The sequence below is a fragment of the Choloepus didactylus genome, chromosome 4 (assembly GCF_015220235.1).
Source record: "Choloepus didactylus isolate mChoDid1 chromosome 4, mChoDid1.pri, whole genome shotgun sequence".
Lineage (NCBI taxonomy): Eukaryota > Metazoa > Chordata > Mammalia > Pilosa > Megalonychidae > Choloepus > Choloepus didactylus.
This window is the reverse complement of record NC_051310.1, coordinates 4,693,478-4,719,995: the sequence shown is the minus strand read 5'-3', so window position 1 is coordinate 4,719,995 and position 26,518 is coordinate 4,693,478. Positions and strand designations below refer to the sequence as shown.

Here is a 26,518-nt window from a genome sequence, read left to right as displayed (position 1 = left end):
CCAGGGACCCTCCTGTGGCCACGGATGGGGCAGGTTGTCCCCCCCTGCCCTGGGGAAGGCCCCTGGGGCTCTCCTGAGCCAAGTAGAAGTTTGACCTGTCCCAGTGACCTGTCCCAGGCCTGAAGGTGACCAGCAGTCTCAGCACCCCCACCAGGTGGTCGGCCTTTTACTGACCCAGTGTCCTGGGTGGGGGAGGGTCATCACTCCTGTGGACTGGGGTGGGCCTCGGACAGGAAAGCACAGGTTGGAAGGCCGTTCCCAGATGGCGGAAGGAACCCCCCTCCCTCCCTCTGAGGGTCTCAGCATCTGGGGGCGGGGGGCCAGGCACCAGGTGCAAACGGGCATCTGCCCAGGAAGCCAGCACAAGCTCAGCCTTTACTTCCCTGGCAACCTGTCTTGCTGGGATCTTGTTTAAATGTCTCAGCCTGACCCCACAACAACCCCACAACAGTGGCCACTTAATGGGCTGCCCAGTGGCTCCAGCTGGGTGTGGGGTTCCCAGAGGCACCTAGTGGGCTTCCATTCGCATGGGGGGGAAGGACAATTAGAGGCCTGGGCAGAGCTGGACAGCAGGGTTAGAGCTAGGAAGGGAACAGCAGGGCTGAGGGTGGGGGCCTGGCTGGTCAGGGAGGTCCGAGGGGCTCCCTGGAGGAGGCGACCTGTGAGCTGAGATGTCATGGACTAGCGGGTAACATCCAGGCCATGAGACCCGGCTGGGGACAGATCCCCGGGGCCACCCCAAGAAGGGAGAGGTCCCTGAAAGTGGGGAATCTTGAGAAGACTTGGGGCTGGGAGCCCCCTTTGGTGCTGGGGCTGGGTGCTGTCACAGTGAGTCCATCCACCTGCGTGTGGCCACTTGGGAGCCTCTGCCTGGGAGCCCCCACACTTAGCCCAGCCCTGCTGCCAAGTCCCCAGTCCTCTTGGGAGAATGAGAGAAATAAGTTCCTGGAGAAATTGAAGTAAACGGTGAGGTGAGAGGGCACGGGCCCAACACTTCCCCTCTGCAACTCATTCCCTGATCAGAGCCTCTGGCTGCAGTTGCTCATCTGTAAATGAGGGTCTCAGGCTGTGGGACCAGAGCTGGGGCCTTCCTGTGTGAGTGGGGTCACCCATGCCAGCACCCCAGCAAAGTCAGAGATTCGTCAGTAGTGCCCGGGGCCCTTTGTGAGGAGCCTAGGGTCCCCAGACAGGGCAGGGAGGTGCCCCCCCCCAAACCTGGGCACATGAGGGCAACCGAAACCAAATACATGAGGACAAAACCGCCTGTGGTATTTCCCCGCGTGCAGCTGCCACTTCCTCCACTTCATCCTTCTTCTGTGTTATTTAATCTCTGTTTTTGAAGGGGCTTTATTGAGATATAATTCACATATCATACAATCCACCCATTTAAAGTGTACTGTCTAGTGGTTGCTAATATATTCACATTGTGCCACCATCACTACAATTTGAGAACATTTTCATCACCCCTAAAAGAAACCCATACTCATTAGCAGCCTCTCCCCATTTCCTACTGCCCTCAAGCTGCAGTAATCTCTAATCTACTGTCTCTATAGATTCGCCCATTCCAGACATTTCTTATAAATGAATCATACAATATGTAGTCTTTTATAAGCGGCTTCTCTCGCTTAGCATAATGTTTCCAAGGTTCACTCATGTTCTAGAATGTATCAGTAGTTCATTCCTTTTTTATGGCTGAATAACATTCCATTGTTTGTACACACCATATTTTGTTTACCCATTTGTCACTTGATGGACATAAAATTCTTTCCACTTTCAGCAAGCATAACGCTGCTGTGAACATCTGCAGTCAAGTTTTGATGTGAACATATGTTTTCATTTCTCTTGAGCACGTGCCTTGGAGTGGAATTGACTTGGATCACATAACTCCACGTTTAACCCCTTGAGGAACTACCAAACTATTTTCCAAAGCGGCTGCACCGTTTCACATTCCCACTAGCATGTAAGAGGGTTCCAATTTCTTCACATCTTTGTCAACACTTATTATCTGACTTCTTGATTCTAGCCATCCTAGTGGTTGTGAAGTGGGATCTGATTGTAGCTTTGATTTGCATTTCTCTGATGGCTAATGATGTTGAGCATCTTTTCATGTGCATATTGGTCACTTGTTTATCTTCTTTGGAGGAATGTCTGTTCAGATCCCTTTCCCATTTTTTGATTGAGTTGCTCATCTTTTTATTTTTTTAACTTGTTATTTGGAAATAACTTGAAATTTATAAAAGAGTTGCAAAATTAGTATGAAAATAATATATAGAACTCCAATATAGCTCCCACCCAGATACCTAGACTTACCACTTTCAGAATTTTGCCACATTTGTTCTATCATTCTATCTATCTTCTAAATTATCTTTTTACTATCAAGTAGTAAGAGTTCTTCCTATATGCTGGATACAAGCCCCTTATCAGACATATGATTTGCAAACATTTTCTCTAACATGTACATTGTCTCTTCACTTTCTTGATGGTATCATTTGCAGCTTAAATGTTCTTATTCAATTTTCTTTGGTTACATGTGCTTTTGGTGTCATATTTAAAAAGCCTTTGCCTAAATCAAGGTCCTGAAGATTTACTATGTTTTCCTTTAAGAATTTCATAGCTTTCGCTCTTACAGTTAAGTCTATGATCATTTGGAGTTATCTGTTCAGTTATTAACGCATCAAGTACCAAGATCTTTTGCCAGGCTTAGAAACTTCTGTGATGCTGGAGAAGTGGTAAGGGTAGATGTTCATCTGAGATATCTCCAACAACTGCGATTTAAAGAGCAAGCACTGCGATTTCTGTGGGTGACAGAGCTGCAGGTACTGCCAATATCCCCGACACTGGTAATGGAAGAAAAGGCTACGTTTCTGTTAAAGGCTATTTTAAATAAAGCTGTAGTTACCCCTCCCTGGTGTGTCAGGCCCCTGAACTCTATCCATGGACCCAAGGTTGAGAACCCCAGGGATGGCCAAAGTTCCTGCCTGAAGTCTCTCAGGTTCTGAATAATCTTTTGGGGGCTTGAGCCCTCCTAGAACTAACTTTCGGGCTCTGTCTTCCTGCCCCCTCCCCACCATGGCTGCAGCCCATACCCTGACCTTGGCCTGGCCCTATACTTGGGGAAGTTATTCCTTGCCAAGAAGAATGTTCTAACAACCACCTATTACTAATGATGATGAGAATAGCAATAAGAATTATAAACACTATGTTTAGAGTCAGATAAGCCATTTTGCACTTCCACTCCCCTCGTCCTAAGAGGGTCTCTGGTGCTCAAAGGCGGGAGATTACCTGGGCAGGGAAGTGCCCGGCTCCTCCTCCTCACCTGCTGCATGGGTTTAGGTAGTTTCCTTACTGTAAGGTGGGGATGACAATACCTATGCTGACCTGATGGGATTACTGTGCAGATTAAAAGAGCTGGTGACTTCAACAAGGAGAGCCGAGTCAGGTACACAGTTACATGCCAAAGACAGGAGCTATTATCATCAGGCCTTTTACAGAGGAAGGGAAGGCCTATTTCCTCTTCCTGCGATTCTTTCCCCTGCTCCTCACCAGGTGAACATCGGGTTATCTCCATCATTCGGGACTCTTTGCGTTGTAATAGAAACTCAAGTTGCCCAATTTTAAAAGGCCGGGATCTTGGGCTGGTTTACGGTGGGGAGGGGGTGCAGATGATCCTATCAGGGCTCAGCCTACCCTCTCCAGCTCCACCCTCCTTTCTTCCCAGGCAAGGTGGGGCAGCAATGCCTCCCGGGCAGGGCCCACAGCGGGCTGGAGCAGGCCACCGCCCAGGTGCAAAATTGAAGGAGGAGCACTCCCCCACCCCCTCGGGGACCCATCCTGGAGTCCTAGAGCCTCCTCAGATTTTGCACCCTGGACATCTTCTTTGCTTCCTCAGAGCCTGGGCTCAGCCTGGAGGCTCTAGGTTTTCCTGGTCCTCACCTTCCTGAGAGTTCCAGAAAAGGTCTCGGAAGGGCCCTGATTGGCTTGGCTAGGTCACGTGCCCAACCCTGAGCCAATCGCTGTGGCCAGCAGGCTGGGGAGCCCCGATTGGCCATCTGAGTCACGTGGATGCTCACCAACTGGGGAAGCGCCAAGCAAACTTGTGGTGGGAAGATGCTTTTTGGGGTGGGGTTATGGATCCCTTAGATGCCGTGCTGACAAAACCATAAATCCCTCCTCATGGAATATTTCAGGTCTCAGCCCAATGTCACTTGCTACAGGGGCCCTCCCCTCACTCCCCAGACTGGGATAGATTCCTGTCTGTGCACCCACCACAACCAGTATTATCTGCCATCATTCATTCCTTCCTTCCTCACTCAACACATTTCTAGAGCGTCTGCTATGACCAGGCACAGAGGAGAGAAGAAGGTCCAGGGGGTAACCCCAACATTTATAGGTTGGAAGGAGGGGATGGAGGCTGCAAAGGAGATTCAGGGAGCAGTGAGGTAGGAGAACCAGGTGAGTGTGGTGTCTCCAGGTCCAGAGATGGGGGTGGGGGTGGGGTTTCTGGAAGGAGGAGTGGTCGGCTTCTCAGGTGCTGCTGAGTGAGACCTAGAAGCGATGGCTGCACTGGGTGCAGGGAGGTCATGGGTGACCTTGGGAAGGGAAGTTTAAGAGGGAGTGAGGTGGCAGAGGGAGTACTGGGAAGGGAGTGGAGAAAACAGGTGTAGGCAAGTCTTTGGAGGAATTTGTCTGTGGGAGGAATAGAGAAATGAGGAAACAGGAGGTGCTTTGGGAGAAGGGAGAGGTTTTCCCTTTTTCTGGAAGATGCAGGAGTACCCGCGTTTCCTGATGGGCTGGCCCGGGGGAGAGAGGCTGCTGGAGCAGGAGAGAGCAGGGAGGGGAGGGTGGCAGGAGGTGGGGGCCTGAGAACCGCCTGGGAGGATCTGAGGAGGTGGGCACCAAACAGAGAAGTGTGTCAGTTTGTGTGTGAAGGCGAGAGAGGTCCTGGCTGATGGCTTGTTTTTCTTGTTGAAGAATGAGGTAAAGCCGTTGGCTGGGAGGGAGGGCAGGACAGGCTGTAAGGAGGTGTAAGGAGAGAAGTGAAGGGATGAAATCCTCCTCTCAGAGGGGGTGAGAGTCTCACAGGAAAACCAGGCAGGGTTGCTAGTTTGAGATCAGGAATTACAATCAGCTGAGTTGTGGGTCCCCACTCCCCAAAACAATGGGTAGGAGGTTTCCTTCAGGGTTGCGGTCCCTGTGGTGGAGGGAGAGAGGGGCTGGGTAGTTGGACTCTATAAAAATCAGGTGGGGGGTACTAGTGGGTACTAGTATCCACATTTAATGGATGAGGAAGCTGAGTGTTAGAAGGTTATGGGTTTATCTGTGCAGTTTTGGAGAAACAGTAGAATAGGACCACACACGTTAGGTGTCAAACACTTGTTGAAAGAGCTGAGAGGATGGAATTCAAGTGATGCACCCACAGTCACCCAACCAGGAAGTGATCCAAACTTGGGGGTTGGTGGGTAGGGGACCCCGTGTGCCTGCCCCTTCTCACTGCCCTAATAAACGGCTCACACCCCCTCTGCCCTCTTATAAGTCAATCTTTCCAGAGTCTGGTGGCAGAACTTTGTGGACCCAGGGTGAGCAGCCTGCTCTTAGCCTCACTGCACAGTGCTCACTCCAGGTGAGTCATGCAGGGCGTCCAGCCCAGAGGGCCACCCCTGGTTCCTCACCCTTGGGTCTGCTGCCTGTACCCTGCCCAGGCCAGTGGGGAGCACGGCAGGGAAGTCCCTCTTTTGAGGGGAGTCCAGGAGCAGCGACCCTGAACTGGGTGGGGGCAGGGCTCCTCCCCAGGGAGGGCTCCCGGTTCCCGGAAGGCCATTTAGGCTGAAGTGAACGTGGTCACTGCAGTGGAGTTAGTAATGATGGTTCATGCTGCACAAAATGTGGAAGAGAAAACCCTGATTATTTATTCAGGCTTTAAAACCATAACACTCCAGATTTCTCCTTGTAGCTATTTATATCCCGAGCTGGTGTAAACTGTCCCCATATCAAGCTCAGGTTTGGAGTAACTTAAAGGGAAAACAGCTATCCCCTGCTTTAAAAAAAAAAAAAAATGATTTCATTTATAGACCTCCTCTCGCTTCTTAAGTATGAACCGAGGGCTTGGTGGGGGTGGGACTCCCGGCCCCCATCCAGCTCTAAAGCAGCTCCCGGGGCCGGCCGGCGGCAGGCTGTCTCCAGGGCGGGGATGGGTCTCGGCCCATCCAGCCCCCCGACCCCCCGCCGCCGAGCTCTTCCTCGCTGGGGTCCCCGGGGTGGCATCGGGGGACGGGGGCAGGGCAGGCAGCAGACCCGGAAAAGTGGCTCAGCCCCGGAGGAAGTTGACCCTCCTCCTCTACCGAGGGCCTGGGATAGAAATAGCTTCTTCCTCTTCGCCCTTCCCGGACCCCAGCCCATTTCTAGAAGCAACCCCCCGTCCATTTCTGTAGATTCCCCCCAGCCCCTCCGGACCATTCGGTCCCCTCCATTTATCTTTAAATGGCCATCAAGGACGACGGCTCGAGCCGTCCCCGCCGCCCGACCGGGGCGGTGTGTGTCTGTGGGGGGGAGTCAGGGACCCTGCGCCCCGGACGCGGCGTCCAGGCAGAGGCCGCGGGACCTGCCGGCCCCCGGGCGGCTGCGAGGGGGCGGCGCGCGGCAACTCCAGCCCCCCCGGGGACCCCCAGCCCCCCCATTAGCAAAGAGCCCCGCTCCCCCCCCACAGCTCCCCCACTTTTCTTTCTCTTCACGGGAGGCTGTCATCTGGGAACGCTGTCACCTGGGAACCCTGTCCCCTCGCAGCACGGCGCCCCCAGCCCTGGGGGCAGCCCCACGCCCCTCGGGAAAGATGGGGGCGCGATTAGTTTCTCCCAATTAGTTTCCCTTCTTTGTATAGAAACCGTTCAAACTGTGGCCTGTAATCCTCCGCGAGAGGGGAAAAGTAGTCCCAACCTTGTATTCTATTTCTGTACTCCGGTCCGGCATATTTTACTTTGGGAAGCGGATGGGACTCTCGGTGGGGCCTTCTGGGGGAGGAGGGGCAGCAGCGGGGGGCCACGCGGCGGGAGGGGCGGGGGCCGCCGAGGGGAAGCGGTGGGGACGGCAGCTAACTCCTCGCTATTGCCTGGAGAGATGGATCATGGGGCGTAGAGAGATTGCAAACCTCAAACCACGTACAGCGGGCGATACGCGTCAACCGAACCTGACCAACGGAAGCCCGGAGCCGCCCCCTCCCCGCTTCCCCGCCCCCGCCCTCCAGACAGACGGGCGCGGGGAGCCAACTGGGCTGCCGCTTGCCGTCCAAATCGCACCAGGGCCAATGGGAGCGCGGGCGGGGGGCGGAGCCAAGCCGCGTCGGGTTGGGCTGCGCGCGGCTTCCCCCCGCTCGCCTCAGGCCCCGCCCCCGCCCCTCCCGGTCGCTGCTCCCGGAGTAGTTAGTGCCAGTGAAGTGCGGGCGGCGATGAGAGCGAAAGTTGCGCTCGCCTCGGCGCGGGGGGCTTGAGGGGGCTTTAAGGGGCTTGACGCGGCTCCGCGCTCCGCCCGCCAGAGCCGCCCCCAGCCTCAGCCCGCGCCCCGGGCTCCCGCCGCGCCCGCCCCGCGCCGCCCCCCCCACCTCACGGCCGGCGCCCCCTCCTCAGGAGCCGCGGGTCCCCGGCTCTTCGGCCCGGGCCCGGCCCCCGCCGATGCCGGCCATGGTGGAGAAGGGCCCCGAGGTCTCAGGGAAGCGGAGAGGGAGGAACAACGCGGCCGCTTCGGCCGCCGCCGCCGCCACCGCCTCGGCCGCCGCCGCCGCCGCGGCCGCTGCAGGCCGCCTCGGCCGCCGCCTCCGCGTCCGGCGCGGCCTCGGCGTCCGCCGCCCCCAGCAATGGGCAGAACAAAAGTTTGGCGGCGGCGGCGCCCAATGGCAACAGCAGCGGCAACTCCTGGGAGGAAGGCAGCTCGGGCTCGTCCAGCGACGAGGAGCACGGTAGGTGGCAGCCCGCGCCCGCCCGCGCCCCGCGCCCCGCGCCCGCCCGCTCACCGCCCCTCCGCTTCCCCCGCAGGTGGCGGCGGCATGAGGGTCGGACCCCAGTACCAGGCGGTGGTGCCCGACTTCGACCCGGGTGAGTAGCGCCCCGGGCTGGGGGCGCGGACCCCCTCGCGGGCCGGCGGGGGGCTCGAGCCCGGGGACCCGGGGGCCGGGGCGCCCCGGGGGGTGGGGAGCCCGGCGACAACTTTCTTTTTGTGTGTGTTCGCCCTGCTGCCCGCGGGGAGAACAGCAGGGTGAGGAGGAGGAGGAAAACACGGACGCACGCGCGCGCGCACACACACACACACACACGCGCGCGCATCTGTACACGGGGGAGGTCGAATTCGCCCCATGTCGGGTCGGTGCAGCCCCCCTACTCCTCCGTCGTGCCTCCAAAGACAGGAGGAGGAATCGGCGCAGCCACACCTGGCCTGGGGCCACCGGGGGTCCGCGGGTCCAGGTGAGCTGCGCCACGGCCCGCGCCCGGGGTGGGGGTGGCAGTGCCGGAGAGTTGGCGTCCTGCGAGCGCCCCGGGTTTCCCAGAGCCCGCTGGCCCCACGCACCCCTTTCTGCCCTTGCCAAACGTTGCCCCGCATTCATTTTCTTCCTCCTGCCAGTCCCCGGGCTCTTGCTTGCTCCTCACTCCCTTCCCTTCCCGCGGAGGGCGAGGAGAATAAGGACCCCACAAAAGCAAGTAATAAAAGAAGTGTGTTTTCCAGAGGGTGTCTGCTTGGGGAAAGGCTCGCGTGTGGCAGTGTGCTTTTTAGGACCTATTTATTTGTAAATGTGTACCTTGTTTCGTGTTTTTTGAAGGAATGGGTTATGAAAGAATAGAGGCATTAGAAGCTTTAACTTAACGCATGATTTCCACCTACAAGAAATCCCTCCACCCTAGAATAGAATGGGTACTTACTTCCCTTGCTGCTCTTCTGCGTGAAAGCAAATTTAAAGTGATACAAGAAAAAAATCCAGTCAGACAAAGGAATTCGTCGGATTTGAATGCATGAGATTCTAGCCCATCTCTGTATGAGAGCTTTAAAGGTTGTTGGTATAGAAGTGCTTGAAAGGGCGTGGGTTTTATTTCAGGAATAAAATTCAAAAGAGAATCTTGTAGAGCTGGAGTTAACAGTCTTACTGATTGGAGGGCTCTAGAACTGGAGGTTCTGTATGTATAGTATGCCCCCAGTTCATTTGAAAAAATAAATGCGTAAATGCCTTACTTGGAAGCAAGGCTGCAGAACATTCCAAGTCCTTGAAAAGGGTGATCCCTCTTAAGCCGTTTTTAAGGTAGTAAACTCTGGGTGTTCTTTGAAGCAGAAGTACACAGGGATCCCTGAGTGAGCTCTTGGGCACTTTGGAAATATATGACTTTTCCCAAATCTGCCTTCCAAATTTTGGTCTGTTGATTTAAATCTCTTAAATTTGTGTAGTCTACCACCCAGGTTTGAATTCCTTTTAAACCCATTTTAGTCTTTTTGATAGTTTCCCCTTCCCCCACATCTTCCTTTTTTGTTAGTCACTTCTCCTTTACATGCATGACAGGGCCCGACTCGGGGACCCAGCCTTTTCTCCATGCTGGGCTGCTCTGTTCCTCGGCTGACCACCAGGGGAAGCACATTGTTTTTGGTTACAGTTGACCCTACCCTAATTTTGTAGGTCAAGTCTGTCCTTGCTTTAATACTCAGGACATAAAACGTGTCGCCAAGTTCCCCCCACATATTGTTTTTAAAAATCTTTCAGTAAGTTGGTCAATTTTGGTTACATTAATTTTTAAAGCTCTTACTTAAATACGTTGGATGTGACTAAGGAAAAGAGCATATTTACATTAATGGAAATTAGATTCCTGCCTTTTCTCCTAAATATTGATGTCTGTCTCTGCATTGTTAGGAATGAGCCTTTTTTGAAACAGCATATGTAATAGGATCATGTTTTAAACTGTTCTTGAACCTTTTGATGGAACATGTGCAAATACAAGCTTGCTAGAAACCTACCATTCCAAAAGGTAAAATATTGTAAATGTTCTATTGCATAGTCTTGCTGCAAACTGATTTTGTCTTTTGTATTAACATTTCTGAACTTCCCACTTTGCGTTTGTTGTAACCTGGAAGGTGATCTAAAATGGTGTGGAATAATTTCAGACCTTGTTTTGCCAATCTGTCCGGTTGGGACACATTCTTCAATATGGCTGAAAATTGTGGCACTTTACTGTTTCCCAGTGACTTTTAGGTGTGTTCTTTAAGGAAGGGGTTACTTCCATTTTGGAATAGAAATGGTATACCATGTTTGTTTCATGGGGAAAACTTTTATTTTTTTTAAGGTCTTCAGACTTAACAGTTTCTTTCCACGAGTACAAGTTACGAATGACTTGAGGGTGTGATTGTTACTGCTTTTTCTTTTTCCTTCCTGAGTTTTGAAAGCATTTTGTTCTCCTTTAGCAGAATTTGAACAGGCAGGTGGATGTGGAACTCAGCAGAAAGCCTTTTTTTCTTTTTTTAACCATTATCTCTAGTAAAGGTGTGTAGGTGGACGAAGTTGATATTAACTTTTTTAAAGGCAACTTTTTACTTATCCACAGTATCCCAACTTGACCCTATTTAGCTTTAAAAGCAGATGGTTGGGGCTAGGGCCACCTGATATTCTCTATAAAGTCCAAGGAAGAGTCAATCATCCCTCACAAATAGGGAATGAAATAGAACACTGGAGTCCTAAACGGTTGCTTCAGTTCTTATAATTTACTTAAAAGCTAGGCTAGATCAGTGGAGTATGGCGTACCATCTCTGTTTACAGTGCAAGAAAAGGTTTCATCAGCTGGAGTTTAACACCAAGCCTGGAGTGCAACACTGCCCCTCTAACTCAGCTTTGTCCTCTGTGGGGTGTCCGGGCTACCTTGCCATCACCGCAGAGTTGGCGCTGGTGCCTTTTAGAATTTAGCAGTCACGGGATGGAGCAGGAGGGAAGGCTGCCTGATCCATCCTACCTGCGCTGTCAGAGCATGACTTATTTTGAAATGAGTGGTGTTTTCCCATAAAGAATGTGAGCGTTCCCATGGTCTTAGCCATAAGGATGCAGAGGAGGAGCCTGTAGCCTATTTCCTAGGTCAATTGTTTGGTTCTCTTTCCCTGTGCCATCTTCTGGCTGAAGGAGCACAGTGACAGGATTTTAAGGTTGGCTCAAGTTTGTTTTGTAAAGCATGTGTTACCCAGTCAGCTTTCATCTTGAGTTGATTTTCAGTATCATAGCTCACTAATAATAAAATAAAGACTGACAGAACAGAAAATTGTCAATGATAAAAATTTTTTGAGTTATTGGTCTTTAAAACAATCACATTGAACCCAATATATTTAGTCAGATTTGAACATTTTTAGTTGTCATTGGCTTAACTCTCACTTCAGAGCTGACTTGTATTAGTAAAAAGTGTTATGCTTTAATGTTGAATGGAGATTCTACCAAAGAGGGTGTTTTGACCAGTTGTTCCATTTGTTTTCACTGGCACATTCCTCTTTGGGCACATTACTCTCTATGCTTTAGTTTAATTGTAAAAAGACAATTTTTATAGGTATCCTAAAATTCATAAGTCATGATGAGTGCTTTGTGTTCACTCAAATGAGAGGTGAGGGTTTTAGCAGGTAATAATACATCCTGTGAGTGTTCAACCTCATTAATCAGTGTGGAGAGAGACACCCAGGCCGGTTGTCTGGAGATTGAGTATCCTGCCTCTGTGACTAGGAAGGTGATATAAGATAGAGCTGGTCATTTTATCTCCAGGGGCCTCAGTTTCCCCATTGTGATCAGGGGTTCTTTTTATCACTAATGGTTTATGATTATGTCAGTTATAGAATAGTGTCTTTATAAATTTTATATTTCTTTTGGAAGCAAAATAGAGTAGACTGAGAGTTGGGCTGTGAGAGTAGGTTCAGATCTGGATTCATTCCTGACATTGCCCCTTGCCAACGGTGTGCTGACCCTGGGCAGGTTACTTCACTTTTTGCCTTCATCTGTAAAAGGGAGATTATAGAATTTCTTCCTCAAGACAGGGAATTAACTGAGCTAACATATGTAAAATGCTTAGCACAGTGGCTGGCACACAGTCAATGCCAAGTAAATTTGTTGCTGTCCTTAGAGTTATGACTGATGTAACTTGGGTTGCCGAGCAGAGTCCCTACATTGCACTTTGCTGCATAGGTGCGACTGGGTTGGAATGAAGCCACTGATCGGAATGCACATCGGGTGCTCAGACACTGAAGATGACTGCTTTTGACTTAAGTGTACCTACCACTATTTAAATACTCTTTACCGGAAGAGAGAGAACTAGTCCAAAACATGCATATAGAAGAGAACACTGAGGTCTGGAGAAGATTAGGTTTGTTTATCAGACCTTTTCTAGATAGTGCAGAGGAAGCCTCTAATCCAGCCCTGAGCCAGAGGGTGTGTGCATTAACCAGGTTTTGAGCCACAGAGTTTCCCCTGAACTTTTGGGTTCTTGCCTTCTTGTTCCTGAGAGTTAACACTTTTGAAGTGGAGCCCTCCGCCACACCATCCCTTCACCACATCCATCCCTTCCCTGGATGGTGGCCCTCAGTCAAAGGTTAGGCTGGTTGCAGTTGGCCAGGGCAGCTGTTTTAAAAGTAGTGTTAAGGTCGTTTGTACTAAAGCAGGCTAGGCTTTTTCGTGTGTGTGTGTGTGTGTGTGTGTGTGTGTGTGTGTGTGTGTGTGTGTGTTTAGTATATATTTTTTGTTTTTCTTTATTAGAGAAGTTTGGGGTTTATAGAACAATCATGTATAAAATTCAGGATTCCCATACATCACCCTACCATGAACATTTTGCTTTACTGTGGAACATTTGTTACAATTGATAATAGCACATTTTGATAATTGTACTAATAACTAAATTCCATGGTTTAACTTAGGATGTACTTCTTTGGTGTTTTACAATTCTTTGGAGCAATTTGGTTGGAAAAAATCGTAGTCTTTGGAGATCAAACATCAAAGTTCTGTCCAAGTGACTGCATTCTTCCTCAGCTTATCCTGCTTTTTATATTTTTTCATCTCTGCATTGCCTATAGACTGCTGTGGTTTAGTTTTTATATAGTTTAGTCCTAACTTTCTTCTGAGCCTTTATTCAGAGGTTCCATGCTTACTGTACAAATATGAGAAGAGGCTTCTGTTTGCCCCTTTCCCCTAAAGGATGACAATGATCTCTGTTAAGGAGTATGTATTGTTAGTGCTTATATTCAAAACAGGGAACTTGAAATTACTGTCTGGGACAGAAACTCTCAAGCAGCAGAGTAAAAATGTGAATAAGGTAGGAATTGGGAATTGAAGGCTGATTCAATGATTTGAACTGGGTTGATTCCCACAGCTTTAAATAGCAATTGTGGAAAGTGTTTGTGACCCTAGAAATGATAGGGAGGGATGCAGTTGCAGTATAAGCAATTTCTTCTGTTATATGTTCTGGAAGTATTTCCGTGTTCTTTTATTAATGTATACATTAATAAAATTGATATCTCACTCTGTGGTTGAGTTTTATGGTTTTTGTTGACTTTTTAAAATGGAATATTTTAAAGTTGGTTTAAGGTAGAGAAAATCATTTTGCTAAAATGTCTAAGAGCAATAAATACTTTAAAATAACATTAACATGTCATTTAAATGACATTTTAATGGTAGGCTTAAAACTTGTATTTTTCCCGAACTGGTCAAATTCTTTAAAGATCATCTTGGTAAGAATTGCACACTAGACATAATTCTTTGAAGTTTCTTGACTTTCTGTGCCTCACGGTCATCAAAGAGCAAAATTGTAGATGATCCAACGTTGCTGCTTTGTAGATAAGGAAAGTAAGGCCTTGGGAGAGCAAGTGCCTTTTATTTGTCTGTCTTTCAGGACCTAATCATTATGAATATATCTCCAGGTAGACTTTTACTTGAGGGCCTATGAGGTTGAACACCAAATTTTTATACTTGGAGATGTTTTAAAGCTTTGTTACTGTGTGCACTAATTGGGAACAGTAATACGCATTAATAATTTTAGTAGCAAAAGTAAGGTGAAACTTTTAAAAATTGAGATGACAAGATAGTTACTGTCTTTTTGCAAACTACCATAAGTTAGTATAGAATTGTAAAGATGGAGTTATTTAGAATAGAAAATAATACAAACACTTATGTGCCAACCACTGTGATTAAAAAATGTTAATATTAGGCCATATTTGCTTGAGGCGCAGTAAAGGCGAATCACCCCCTCCCTCCTTCAACTTGAAGCTGATTTATAGCTTTCCTGTGATAGTTCACATCCTCCGAGAAGCAGTTGCCAAGATAGAGTTAGATGTGTGAGAGATTCGTTGGGGGAAATGCCTGTAGAAGGACAAGGGAAACAGGAAGTTTAGGTGGCAGGAGCCATCAGATCTTGAGGCAGGTCTAACAACTATAAAAGAAGAGAGGGAAGGAAGGAATGTTGGCTAGAATATCCTCACAGTACAGTGCAGCTTGGAGAAAATCTCAGCCAGACCAGAGAATGTTCGTTAGAGGAGTCTGTTGGACAGGAATGGCCTGGCTCCAGCACACCTGTGTTCAGTGATTGGCTGGGAGCGCCGGGGCAGAGCCTGGCCTTGGAGCGCGAGGTGTGGGGTGGTCGGCACTGCCAGCTAACACACTCCTCACGGCACATCGCCGCTTGACAGGAGAGCTGAGTGGCACACTCCTAGATTGCTGTAATTCCCATGCATAGCTTTATACTTCAGTACATATTTAGGTATGATAAACTGTGTGTTTTATTGTTGTTAAGATCTTTATGTAAACAGATCATATTGTGCATATCCTTTTTCGTCTTGCTCTTTTCACTTAAAAATGATGCACACATGTAGATGTCATTAACTTGTAGTAACTTCTTTGTAGTAGTCCTCTATATGAATAAGCCATCTTGGCTTTATTCCCCTGCAAAGGTTTAATTGGAATACTTATACTTTTTTATTATTAGAGTATTAAGAGGTAGCCAGAGTTTCTCTGGAGTAGAATTTGAATTATTGGATTGTAGGATATGCTCATCTTCAGCTTGACTAGGAATTGCCAAAATGCTTTCTAAACAGGAACATTCCCACTAGCAGGGCACATGAGTTCCATTTTTTCTCCTAATTTTCACCATGGTGCTAGATTTATTAATTTTTGCCCATGTGATTGTGAAATGCTAGCTTGTCTTTTTGTTGGCAATTTTCTAATTACTATTGAGGTTGAGTATCTTTGCGTGTTTTTTGGCCATTTGGGTTCCTTCGTTAGTGAATTGCTTCTTTGTATCTTTTGCTGTTTTCCTATAGAGTGTTCGTCTTCTTGTTAATCGTATAATTCTTTGTTAGAGTTGTGTATTTAGAGCTTTTGTTTTCTATTTAGTAGGAGGGGGGAAATTGAGTATCTTTGCTTAGGAAGGAGTAAAATTAAGTCTGATTGGAGACTCCGGTTGAAGAGTGGCCTTGATACACAGCCCCTGTGATATTTGTCACCAGGATCCCCGATAGCCAGGATGAAAGTCACTGAGGATTAAGACATATCTTTTTGTTTTGTTTCAAATGGATGTTGTTCAGTTCATTTTGTTGCACTAGTAAGTGGTTGACCCAAATTATAGTGCCAGATGACTTGAAAAGCCCTGATTTGACTTCTGTCCTGTATGTAGTTGTGATAGTATACTAGTTAGAGGGTAAAGTTATGGCTTTGGTTTCCATAATGGTCAGTTTCCCACAAAGATAAAGGTGCTGTGATTGAAAATTCAGCTGTCTGATGGGTTTGCCACTGATTACGAGGGAATGGGTGTATGTATAGGTGGATGGGTGCAACTTGTCATCACCAAAGAAAACCCAGGCTGGTTTGAACATGTTTACATCTATTAAACCATTTACTTCTCCCAATAATCTTTTTTTTTTTTTTTTAATCTTCATTTTATTGAGATATATTCACATACCACGCAGTCATACAAAACAAATCATACTTTCGATTGTTTACAGTACCATTACATAGTGGTACATTCATCACCCAAATCAATCCCTGATGCCTTCATTAACACACACAAAAAAATAACAAGAATAATAATTAGAGTGAAAAAGAGCAATTGAAGTAAAAAAGAACACTGGGTACCTTTGTCTGTTTGTTTCCTTCCCCTATTTTTCTACTCATCCATCCATAAACTAGACAAAGTGGAGTGTGGTCCTTATGGCTTTCCCAATCCCAGTGTCACCCCTCATAAGCTACATTTTTATACAACTGTCTTCGAGATTCATGGGTTCTGGGTTGTAGTTTGATAGTTTCAGGTATCCACCACCAGCTACCCCAATCTTTAGAACCTAAAAAGGGTTGTCTAAATTGTGCGTAAGAGTGCCCACCAGAGTGACCTCTCGGCTCCTTTTGGAATCTCTCTGCCACTGAAGCTTATTTCATTTCCTTTCACATCCCCCTTTTGGTCAAGAAGATGTTCTCCGTCCCACGATGCCAGGTCTACATTCCTCCCCGGGAGTCATATTCCACGTTGCCAGGGAGATTCACTCCCCTGGGTGTCTGATCCCACGTAGGGGGGAGTGCAGTGATTTCACCTTTCAAGTTGGCTTAGCTAGAGAGACAGGGCCACATCTGAGCAACAAAGAGGCATTCGGGAGGAGGCTCTTAGGCACAACCATAGGGAGGCCTAGCCTCTCCTTTGCGCTTGCTTTGTACTTAAACCCAGGGCACTTAGGTGAGTCTCTGCTCCTGAAATTTGGCTGTGGTTATCCTTCAGCAGTTTCAAGTGGCCAACAAAGACTACCTGATGGCCTTGTGTCTGGAAAACTGTCCCCAGGGTTATATTTTTAGATTAGGTAATCATTCTTATTAACTTGAACTTAGGGTATTTCTGTGGAATTTTATGCACACACACACACACAAACACACACTGTCATGCCAAGGTTACAGTTTCTGCTTTACCTTTCCTGGCATACTAGCTTCTGGGCTTGGGCTTGTTCCGATTTGAAACTTAAGCCTAGGTTTGGGGAGATGAGGTGAGAAGAATAGTAGAGTAAATACTCACCTGCTCTGCCCTACTCAGTAACCTGACGTCTTCTGGGAGCTAGTGTTGTCACATACTTTTGTTTTCTCTAAGGGTGGTAGTGTCGTTTTTTGAGCCCCCAATTCAACTTGAAGTATCTTAGGGCTCATGTTCTAACTGTTTGAATTTCATAATAATGTGGTTTGAGCATGTGCTTGGTTTGGCTGAATTTCCTTGAATAGGCATTTTGTAATGGACATGGGATAATTAAGCATGGAGTGTATTTATTTAAAAAATGGAAACCTAAGGGAAAAATGAACCTTTAAGTTGCAGTTAAAAGCTGATTTCTTCCCCGTTTTCCGTGCCTTTCTTAATGAACTGGTATGAATCAAGGAGATGCACATCTTGTGCAAGATACAGTCTTTAAATTTTTTTTAATTTAAGGTGAAATTCGCCTAACATAAAATTAACCATTTTAAAGTGAACAGTTCAGTGGCATTTTTTACATCCACAAGGTCATGCAACCACTTCCTCCATCTAGTTCCTAAACATTTTTACTCCTCCAAAAAAACCCTGTCCTGTTAAGTGATTAACTCCAATTCTCCCCTTCCTCCATCCCTTGCCAACTACCAGTCTGCTGTCTCTATGGATTTACCTATTTTGGATATTTCGTATTAATGGAATCAGATAATCTGACCTTTTGTGCCTGCCTTTTTCCCTTTAGCATAATGTTTTTGAGATTTGTTTCTGTCGTAGTGTATATGAGAACTTTGTTTCTTTTTATGTCTGAATAATATTCTGTTGTATGGATATGCCACAATTTGTTTATCCATTTATCACTTCATGGCTATTTGGGTTATTTCTCCCTTTTACCCTTTTAGCTATTGTGAATAATGCTGCTGTGAACACTTATGTGCCTGTATTTGTTTGAGCATCTGTTTTCAATTCTTTGGTATACCTAGGAGTGGAAGTTCTGGGTCATATGGTAATTTTATGATAGGCTCTTTTTTTTAAAATTCAATTTTATTGAGATATATTCATGTACCATACAGTCATCCAAAGTGTACAGTCACTTGTACCATCATATATTTGTGTATTCATCACCACAATCAATTTTTGAACATTTTCATTACTCCAAAAAAAAAAAAATAAAAATAAGAATAAAAATAGAAGTAAAAAAGAACACCCAAAACATCCCATCCCCCCCATTATTCATTTAATTTTTGTCCCCATTGTTCTACTTATCTGTCGACACACTGGATAAAGGGAGTGTGAGCCACATGGTTTTCACAATCACACTGTCACCCCTTGTAAGCTACATAGTTATACAATCGTCTTCAAGAGTCAAGGCTACTGGGTTGCAGTTTGACAGTTTCAGGTATTTCCTTCTAGCTATTCCAATACACTAAAACCTGAAAAGGAATGTCTGTATAGCACATAAGAATAACCTCCAGAGTGACCTCTCGACCCCATTTGAAATCTCTCAGCCACAGGAATCTTATTTTTTTCATTTCACTTTTCCCTTTTGGTCAAGATTTTCTCAATCCCATGATGCCAGGTCCAGGCTCATCCCTGGGAGTCATGTCCACATTGCCGGGGAGATTTACACCCCTGGGAGTCATGTCCCCAATAGTGGGGAGGGCAGTGAGTTTACCTGTTGAGTTGGCTTAGAGAGAGACCACATCTGAGCAACAAAAGAAGTTCTCTGGGGGTGACTCTTAGGCGCAATTATTATAAGTAGTAATTATTATAAGTAGGCTTATCCTCTTCTTTGCAGAAACAAGCTTCATAAGGGCAAGCCCCAAGATCAAGGGCACGGCCTTCTAAACTGGTAGTCCGCAAGCTTGTGAAAATACCAGCAATTCCCCAGCTGGGGAAGTTTAATATTTCTACATTTTTCTCCAGTCCCTCAAGGGGGCTTTGCAAATACATTTTTATTCTCTGCTCAAATTACTCTGGGATGTATATAGTGAGCTTTCTAAGGAATGACCAGACTGTTGCCTGTTTTTTTCTGTGATGACTAAACCATTTACATGCTTAGCAGCAATGTATGAGGATTCTGATTCCTTTACATTCTCACCAAGGCTCTTTATTTCCATATTTTATTATTAAGTTTCCTCTTCTGAGCTAGTTTATCAGCAGAGGTTTCCCTGCAAGTCTTTGGTGAGTATAGGGTGATGGGCTAGGTTAGAGTTTTATGACCCACTGTCTGCTCTCGAGGAGTTCAGCCTAGTGTAGGAGATATATGTATGAAGTATGAAAATTCTACTGATGGAAGTGTACAGAGGGCACTGTGAAACAAGGTGTAGTGGGGTCACCTGATCCTTCCTAGGGTATAGTGTAGGGTGGGGAATTGAATAATCGGCACACTTCAAATGGATGGTCCTTTGAGCCAAGCCTTAAAAAAATACTAGTTGTAGTCAGTGTTTATGATTTTAGTTGTTTATTAATTTAAAAGTCAGTTTTAAAATTATGTAATATATGTTTGTAAATTTATAAAAAATACTTGTTTTGGCCATTTCTAATCTTTAGTTTCAGCCTATATTTTTCTCTTTAATTGTATAGAGATTGTGATGTCAAAACAATGTAGCCACAAGTTCCATGTAGCTATTTAAATTTAAATTACTTTAAAAATTAAATAAAATTAAAATTTATTGCGCTGTTCACATTTCAAATGCTTAGTAGTCTTATATGGCTACTGGCAGCCCTGTTGGACATGTCAGTATAGAACATGTCCATCATCTCAGAAACTGATTGGATAGCACCAATCTAGAGGTTCTGATGAATTGAAAGCTTCATTGTTACTAATTTATCTAGTTAGTGTCTGAGACTTGCCTCTTTGATCAAATCAGAGTGCATGGTAAATTATGAGGCCTGTATACTGAATTCTTTTAATGTAGTATTTGTTGAAATATTACTTGTTAAGGATTCAAAATAAAGCTTTTCAAAAATAATTAAAAGTGGAAGCTTAGGAGAGCTTTGTTTTTTGAGGTGGTTATTTAGTATCTACCTAAAACCAAAAGATGATTAAGATGAATGGGACATAAAAGCCATCAATATGATGGTTCAGTCTTGACTTGAAAGTTTAGGTTCTTTAAAAACAGCTTTATTGAGGGACAGTGGGCATACAACAAACTGTACATATTTAAAGTATACAATTATGCATATACTAGGCTGTGTGATGTTCCACTGCTTATTGACGCCCTGTTTATTTGTTTAATCTTTTATTCCGTTTCATTTTTAATAGTTTCTATTGCTACATCTTCAGATTTATTGACCTTTTTTTTCCCCTCAATGTCTGATCTGCCCTTAAATCCCATGTAGTGTATTTTTCGTTGCAGACATTTTAGGTTTCGTATCTAGAAGTTTGATAGATTTGAAAAACATATTTCATTTCTCTGCTAACATTTTCATTCTTTCCTTTAACTTCTTTTTTAATATAATAAATTTATTTTTAAATGTGGCAAACATAACATAAATGTTATGTTTACATAATGTTTAAATAACATGTAATGTTAATGTTTACATAACATAAAAATCGTTAATGATTTTAAGTGGGCAATTCTTTAACATTAAGAACATTGACAATACTGTGTAACTTTCACCATTATCTATTTTCAGACTATTTCGTTATCTTAAACCAAAACTAAACTCTTTTAGCAATAATTCCCCATTCCCCCCTCCCCTCACCTCTGGTAACCACTATCTGCTTTCTGTCTCCATGAATTTGCTTATTCTTATAGGAGAAACCATTCTATATTTGCCTTTTGTTTCTGGCTCATATCACGCAACATGATGTCTTCAAGGTTTATGCATGTTGTGGTGTGTACTAACACTTCCACTTCTTTTACAGCTGAGCAGTATTTTAATGTAGGGAGAGACCACATTTTGTTTATCCATTTGTCTGTTGAGGGACACTTGTGTTGGCTACCAATTTTTGACTATTGTGAATAAAGCTGTGATGAACATTGGTGTACAAATATCTGTCTGAGTCTCTGCTTTCAGTTCATTTGGGTATATACCTAGGAGTAGAATTGCCAGTCATATAGTAATTCTGTGTTTAATTTTCTGAGGAACCACCAATCTGTTTTCCACAGTAGCTGCACCATTTATATTGCTGCCAACAATGTACGAGGATTCCTACTTCTCTGTCTACTCTCCCACACTTGTTATTTCCGTTTTTTTTTTTTTGAATAATAGCTATACTAGTGGTTGTGAAGTGGGATCGTGTTGTAGTTTAATTTGCATATCTTTAATGCCAATAATGTTTGAGCATCTTTTCATTATACTTACTGGCTCTTTGAATATCTTTTTTGGAAAAATGTCTTTTCAAATCTTGACCCAGTTTTTAATTGAGTTGGTTGTCTTTTTGTTGAGTTGCAGGAGTTCTTTAAGTTTTCTGGATATTAACCCTTATCATAATATTGGTTACCAAATATTTTCTCCATTGTGTGGGAGTCTTTTTTTTCTTCCCCATTTTCTTGATAGTATTCTTTGATGCATAAAAGTTTTAATTTGGATGAAGTCCGTTTTATGAATTTTTTTCTTTGGTTGCTCAGGCTTTGGTGTAAAATCCAAAAATGCATTGCTTACAGCAAAGTCCTGAAGATATTTCCCTATGTTTTCTTCTAAAAGTTTTATAGTATTTGCCCATATGTTTTGGTCTTTTCTCTACTTTGAATTTTTGTATATGCTGAGAGGTAAGGGTCCACATTCATTCTTTTGCATGAGGATTTCCACTGGTTCTAGTACCATTTGTTGAAGAGACTACTCTTTACCCATTGAATTGCTTTGGCACCCTTGTCAAAAATTAATTGGTCATTCAAAAGGGGGATGTGAAATGAAATGAAATAAAGCTTCAGTGACTGAGAGATTTCAAACAGATTCGAGAGGTCACTCTGGTGGACGTTCTTATGCACTATATAGATAACTCTTTTTAGGTTTTAATGTATTGGAGTAGCTAGAAGTAAATACCTGAAACTACCAAACTCCAACCCAGTAGCGTTAACTCTTGAAGATGATTGTATTACAATGTATATTACAAGGGGTGACAGTGTGATTGTGAAAACCTTGTGGATAACACTCCCTTTATCCATGTATGGATGGATGGGTAGAAAAATGGGGACAAAAACTAAATGAAAAATAGGGTGGGATGGGGGGCATGATTTGGGGTGTCTTTTTTATTTTTATGTTTTATTCTTATTCTGATTCTGGGTGTAAGAAAAATGTTCAAAAAATAGATTTGGTGTTGAATGTAACAACTATATGATGGTACTGTGAACAGTTGATTGTAACACCATGGATGATTGTATGGTATGTGAATATCTCAATAAAACTGAATTTAAAAATCAGTTGTTCATAGATGTGTGGCTTTAACTCTGGAATCTGTCAGTTCTATTCCACTGGTCTATATGTCTATCCTTATGCCAGTACTATGGTTTTAATTACTGTAGCTTGTACTAAGTTTGAAATCAGGAAGTGTGAGTTCTTCAACTTTGTTCTTCTTTTTCAAGATAGTTTTGGGTATTTAGTGGCCCCTTGGCAATTCCATAAGAATTTGAGGATCAGCTTTTCCTTTCTCCAAAAAAGCTGCTGAAATTTTGATAGGGATTGCATTGAATTTGTAGATTGCTTTAGGCAGTATTGACGTCTTAACAATATAGTTAAGTCTTAAAATCCATGAACATGGGATATCTTCCCATTTATTTAGGTCTTGTTTAATTGCTTTCAGCCATGTTTGCAGTTTTCAGTGTACAAGTCTTCATGTCCTTGGTTAAATTTATTCCTAGGCATTGTAGTTTCTGAGATGCTATTGCAAATGGAATTTTTCTTGATTTCCTTTTAAGAAGGTTCATTACTGGTATATAGAAACTCAAAGGATTAATGCATGTTTATTTTGTATCCTGTACCTTTCCTGAATTTATCAGTTCTAGTAGCTTTTGGGGGATTCTTTGGGATTTTCTATACATTGAATCATGTCTTCTGATGAATAAGGATAATTTAACTTCTTCCTTTCAATCTAGATGCTTTTTCTTTCTTTCTTTTGCATGATTTCTCTGGCTAGAACTTCCTGTACAGTGTTGTGTAACAGTGGTGACAGCAGGCATTCTTGTCTTGTTCCTGATCTTAGAGGAAAGGTTCCAGTCTTTCACCATTGAATATAATATTTGCTGTGGGTTTTTCATAAATGCTCTTTACCATGTTGAGAAAGTTACCTTTTATTCCTAGTTTTCTGAGTGTTTTTATTGTGATAGGATGTTGGATTTTGTCAAATGCCTTTTCTGTATCAATTCAGATGATCATGTGTTTTTTTTCCTTCATTCTTTAATGAGGTGTGTTGCATTGATTGGTTTTCTTATGTTGAACTGTCCTTGCATTCCTGGAATACATTCCACTTGGTCATGGTGTGTGTGTGTGTACACACACACACACACTCACACATATACTATATATGTATATATTCTTTATATATATTGTTGGATTCAGCTTTCCGTTATTTTGTTGAGAATTTTACATCCATATTCCGAAGGGATATTGATCTGTAATTTTCTTTTCTTGTATCGTCTTTATCTGTCTTTAGTATTAGGGTAATGCTTGCCTCATAGAAGTGAGTTAGGAAGTAATTCTTCCTATTCTAATTTTTGAAAGCATTTGAGAAGGATTGTGATAAGTCTTTAAATGTGTGGTAGAATTCAGCAGTACAGCCTTCTGGTTCTAGATTTTTCTTTTTTGTGAAGTTTTAAATTGTTGGTTCAAACTACTTTTTATTGGTCTGTTGAAATTTTCTATTTCTTCTTCTTCTTCCTCTTCCTCCTCTTCCTCTTCCTCCTCTACCTCTTTCTCTTCCTCCTCTTCCTCTTCCTTCTCTCCCTCCTCTTCCTCCTCTACCTCATTCTCCTCTACCCTTTCTCCTCCTCCTCTTCCTCCTCTTCCTCTTCCTCCTCTACCTCTTTCTCCTCCACCTCTTTCTGCTCCTCCTCTTTTTCCTCCTCCTCTTTCTCCTCCACCTCTTTCCTCCTCTTCCTCCTTCTCTTCTTCCTTCTCTTCCTCCTCTTCCTCCTCTTCTTCCTCCTCTTCCTCCTCCTCTTCCCCTCTTCCTCTTCTTCCTCCTTCCTCCTCTTCTTCCTCCTTTCTTCCTCTTCTTCTTCCTCTTCTTCCTCTTCTTCTTTTGGCATCCCTGGGTGGGCTTGATCTATTTCTTCTTGCATCAGATTAGGTCAATGTGTATTTCTAGGAATTTGTCCATTCATTCAGGCTTTCTAATTTGTTGGCAAATAATTATTGTTAGTACCCTCTTAATCCTTTTTATTTATGTAAGGTTGGTGGTAATGTCCCCACTGTAATTCCTGGTTTTAGTTATTTGTGTCCTCCTTCCCTTATTCTTTGTCTGGCTAAAGGTTTGTCAAATTTATTGACCTTTTGAAAAACTCAATTTTTGGTTTTCTTAATTCTCTCTACTGTTTTTCTGTTCTCTATTTCATTTCTCTCTGCTCTAATCTTTAGTACTTCCTTCTTGTGGTGGATTGAATTGTGTACCCTAGTCCAGTATCTATTCTTTGTATTTGTGGGTGAGGACACATTATAAATAAGATTTCTTCTAGATGTTACCTCAGTTATGGTGTGGCCCAACTGAATCAGGTTAGGCTTTAATCTGGATTACTGGAGTACTCTATAGCCATAGTTAAAGTGAGACAGAGAGAGAATCCACAGGGAGCAGCCAGAGCTGGAAGTTAACAGAGACCAAAAGACAAAGTGGTAGAAGCTGCCATATGCATTGATGTGTGACCGAAAATCCAAGGAACACCAGGGATTGCCGGCCAGCCAGAAGATACCAACCCCAGGAGGCTCTAAAACATGATCGAGTAAATGCCCGTTGTTAAACCAACCCATTGTATGGTATTTGTTTTAGCAGCCAGGAAACGAAAGCATTTCCTTCTCTTAACTTAGAGTTTAGTTTGCGCTTCTTGTTCTGATTTCTTTAGGTGTGAAGTTAAGTTACTGATTTGATCTTTCTGTAAACTTCCCTCTGAGCACTGCCTTCACTGCATCCCATAATTTTAGGATGTTGTGTTTTCATTTTCATTCATCCCAAGATGTTTCCTAATTTCCCTTTTGATTTCTTCTTTATTCTATTGGTTATTTAGTAGTGTGTTCTTTAATTTTCACATATTTGTAAATTTTCTATTTTTCCTTCTATTAGTTGATTTCTGACTTTATTCCATTGTGGGTTGATTAGATACTTTGTATGATTTCAATTACTTCAGTTTATTAAGATTTGACTTGTGGCTTACCATATGGAAAATGTTCCAAGTGCATTGGAGAAGAATGTGTATTCTGCTGTTGGATGGAGTTTTATATTCATGCCCATTAGTTAATTGGTTAATAGTGTTGTTCAAGTCCTCTATTACCTTAATAATTTTCTGTTTAGATGTTTTATCAGTTATTGAAAGTGCTGTATTGAAGTCTCCAAATATTGTAGAACTATCTATTTCTCCTTTCACTTCTGTCCGTTTTTGCTTCAAATATTTTGGGACTTTTCAGTGAGGTAAATATATGTTTATACTTGTTAAATCTTCTGCCTGGTGAGCCTTTATCAATATGTCTTTTTTTTTGTCTCTTGTTATCATTTTGACTTAACATCTATTTTGTCTGACAATAATATAGCCATTCTGCTGTTTAATCTTATTGGGGAATCCTTTGTGAGAAAGTGCTACTCTCTTTGTCTTTGGATTTTGACAGTTCCACTCTGAAGTCTAGACTTCTTAGAGTCTATCCTGCTTAACACTCCTTGAGCTTCCTGGATGTGTGATTCATGTCTTTCATCAGATTTGGGAAGTTTTGGGCCACTATTTCTTCTAATACTTTTGCCCCTTTCTTTTTTGTCCTTCTGGGGCTTTAGCGATGCATATGTTGGTACTCTTGATGGTGTCCCACTTGTCCCTTAGATTTTCTTCAATTTTCTTCATTATTTTTTCTTTTTGCTACTCATATTGGGTAATTTCAGTTGCCTTGTCTTCAGGTTAACTGATCTTTCTTCTCTGTGCTCAAATCTGTTGTTGAGTCACTCTAATGAGTTTTTAATTTCAATTCCTGTACTTTGTGGTACTAAAATTCCTGCTTGGTTCCTTTTTATAATTTCCATCTCTTTATTTTGTTTAGTCAGTGTTTTCCTAATTTCCTTTAGTTCTTTGTATATCCATTCCTTTAATTTACTGAACATGTTTAAAACATGTGGTTTAAAGTCTTTGACTAACAGATCCAATATATGAGCTTCCTCAGGGATGGTTTCTGACAGATTCTTTTTTTCCTGTGAATGGGCCATGCTTTCCAGTTTCTTTGAGTGTTTTGTAATTTTTTTTGTTGGGCATTCTGAGTATTATGTTTTTATAACAGGAAATCTAGTTATCTCACTCCTCTGGGATTGTTAGGGTTTTGTTGTTGTTGTTGTTGTTTATGATGTTGAGGGCTGGAGCTGTCAGTTTGTGACTGTACGAAATTATTTTTCTCCTCAACAGTAAATAGGAAGAGAAAAGAGAGAT

At 43.8% G+C, this 26,518-nt stretch overlaps 1 protein-coding gene across 1 annotated transcript in view; it reads left to right on the top strand.

Annotated features, from left to right (window-relative positions):
• The first annotated feature begins 7,403 nt into the window (after positions 1–7,403).
• The window catches only part of RCOR1 (REST corepressor 1), a 172,615-nt gene continuing 153,500 nt past the window's right edge, over positions 7,404–26,518 (top strand). The window contains 3 exon segments of the mRNA XM_037831800.1: positions 7,404–7,780; positions 7,782–7,945; positions 8,022–8,081. Of these exon segments, the coding sequence (XP_037687728.1) occupies positions 7,662–7,780; positions 7,782–7,945; positions 8,022–8,081 (343 nt within the window). The 5' untranslated portion in view covers positions 7,404–7,661.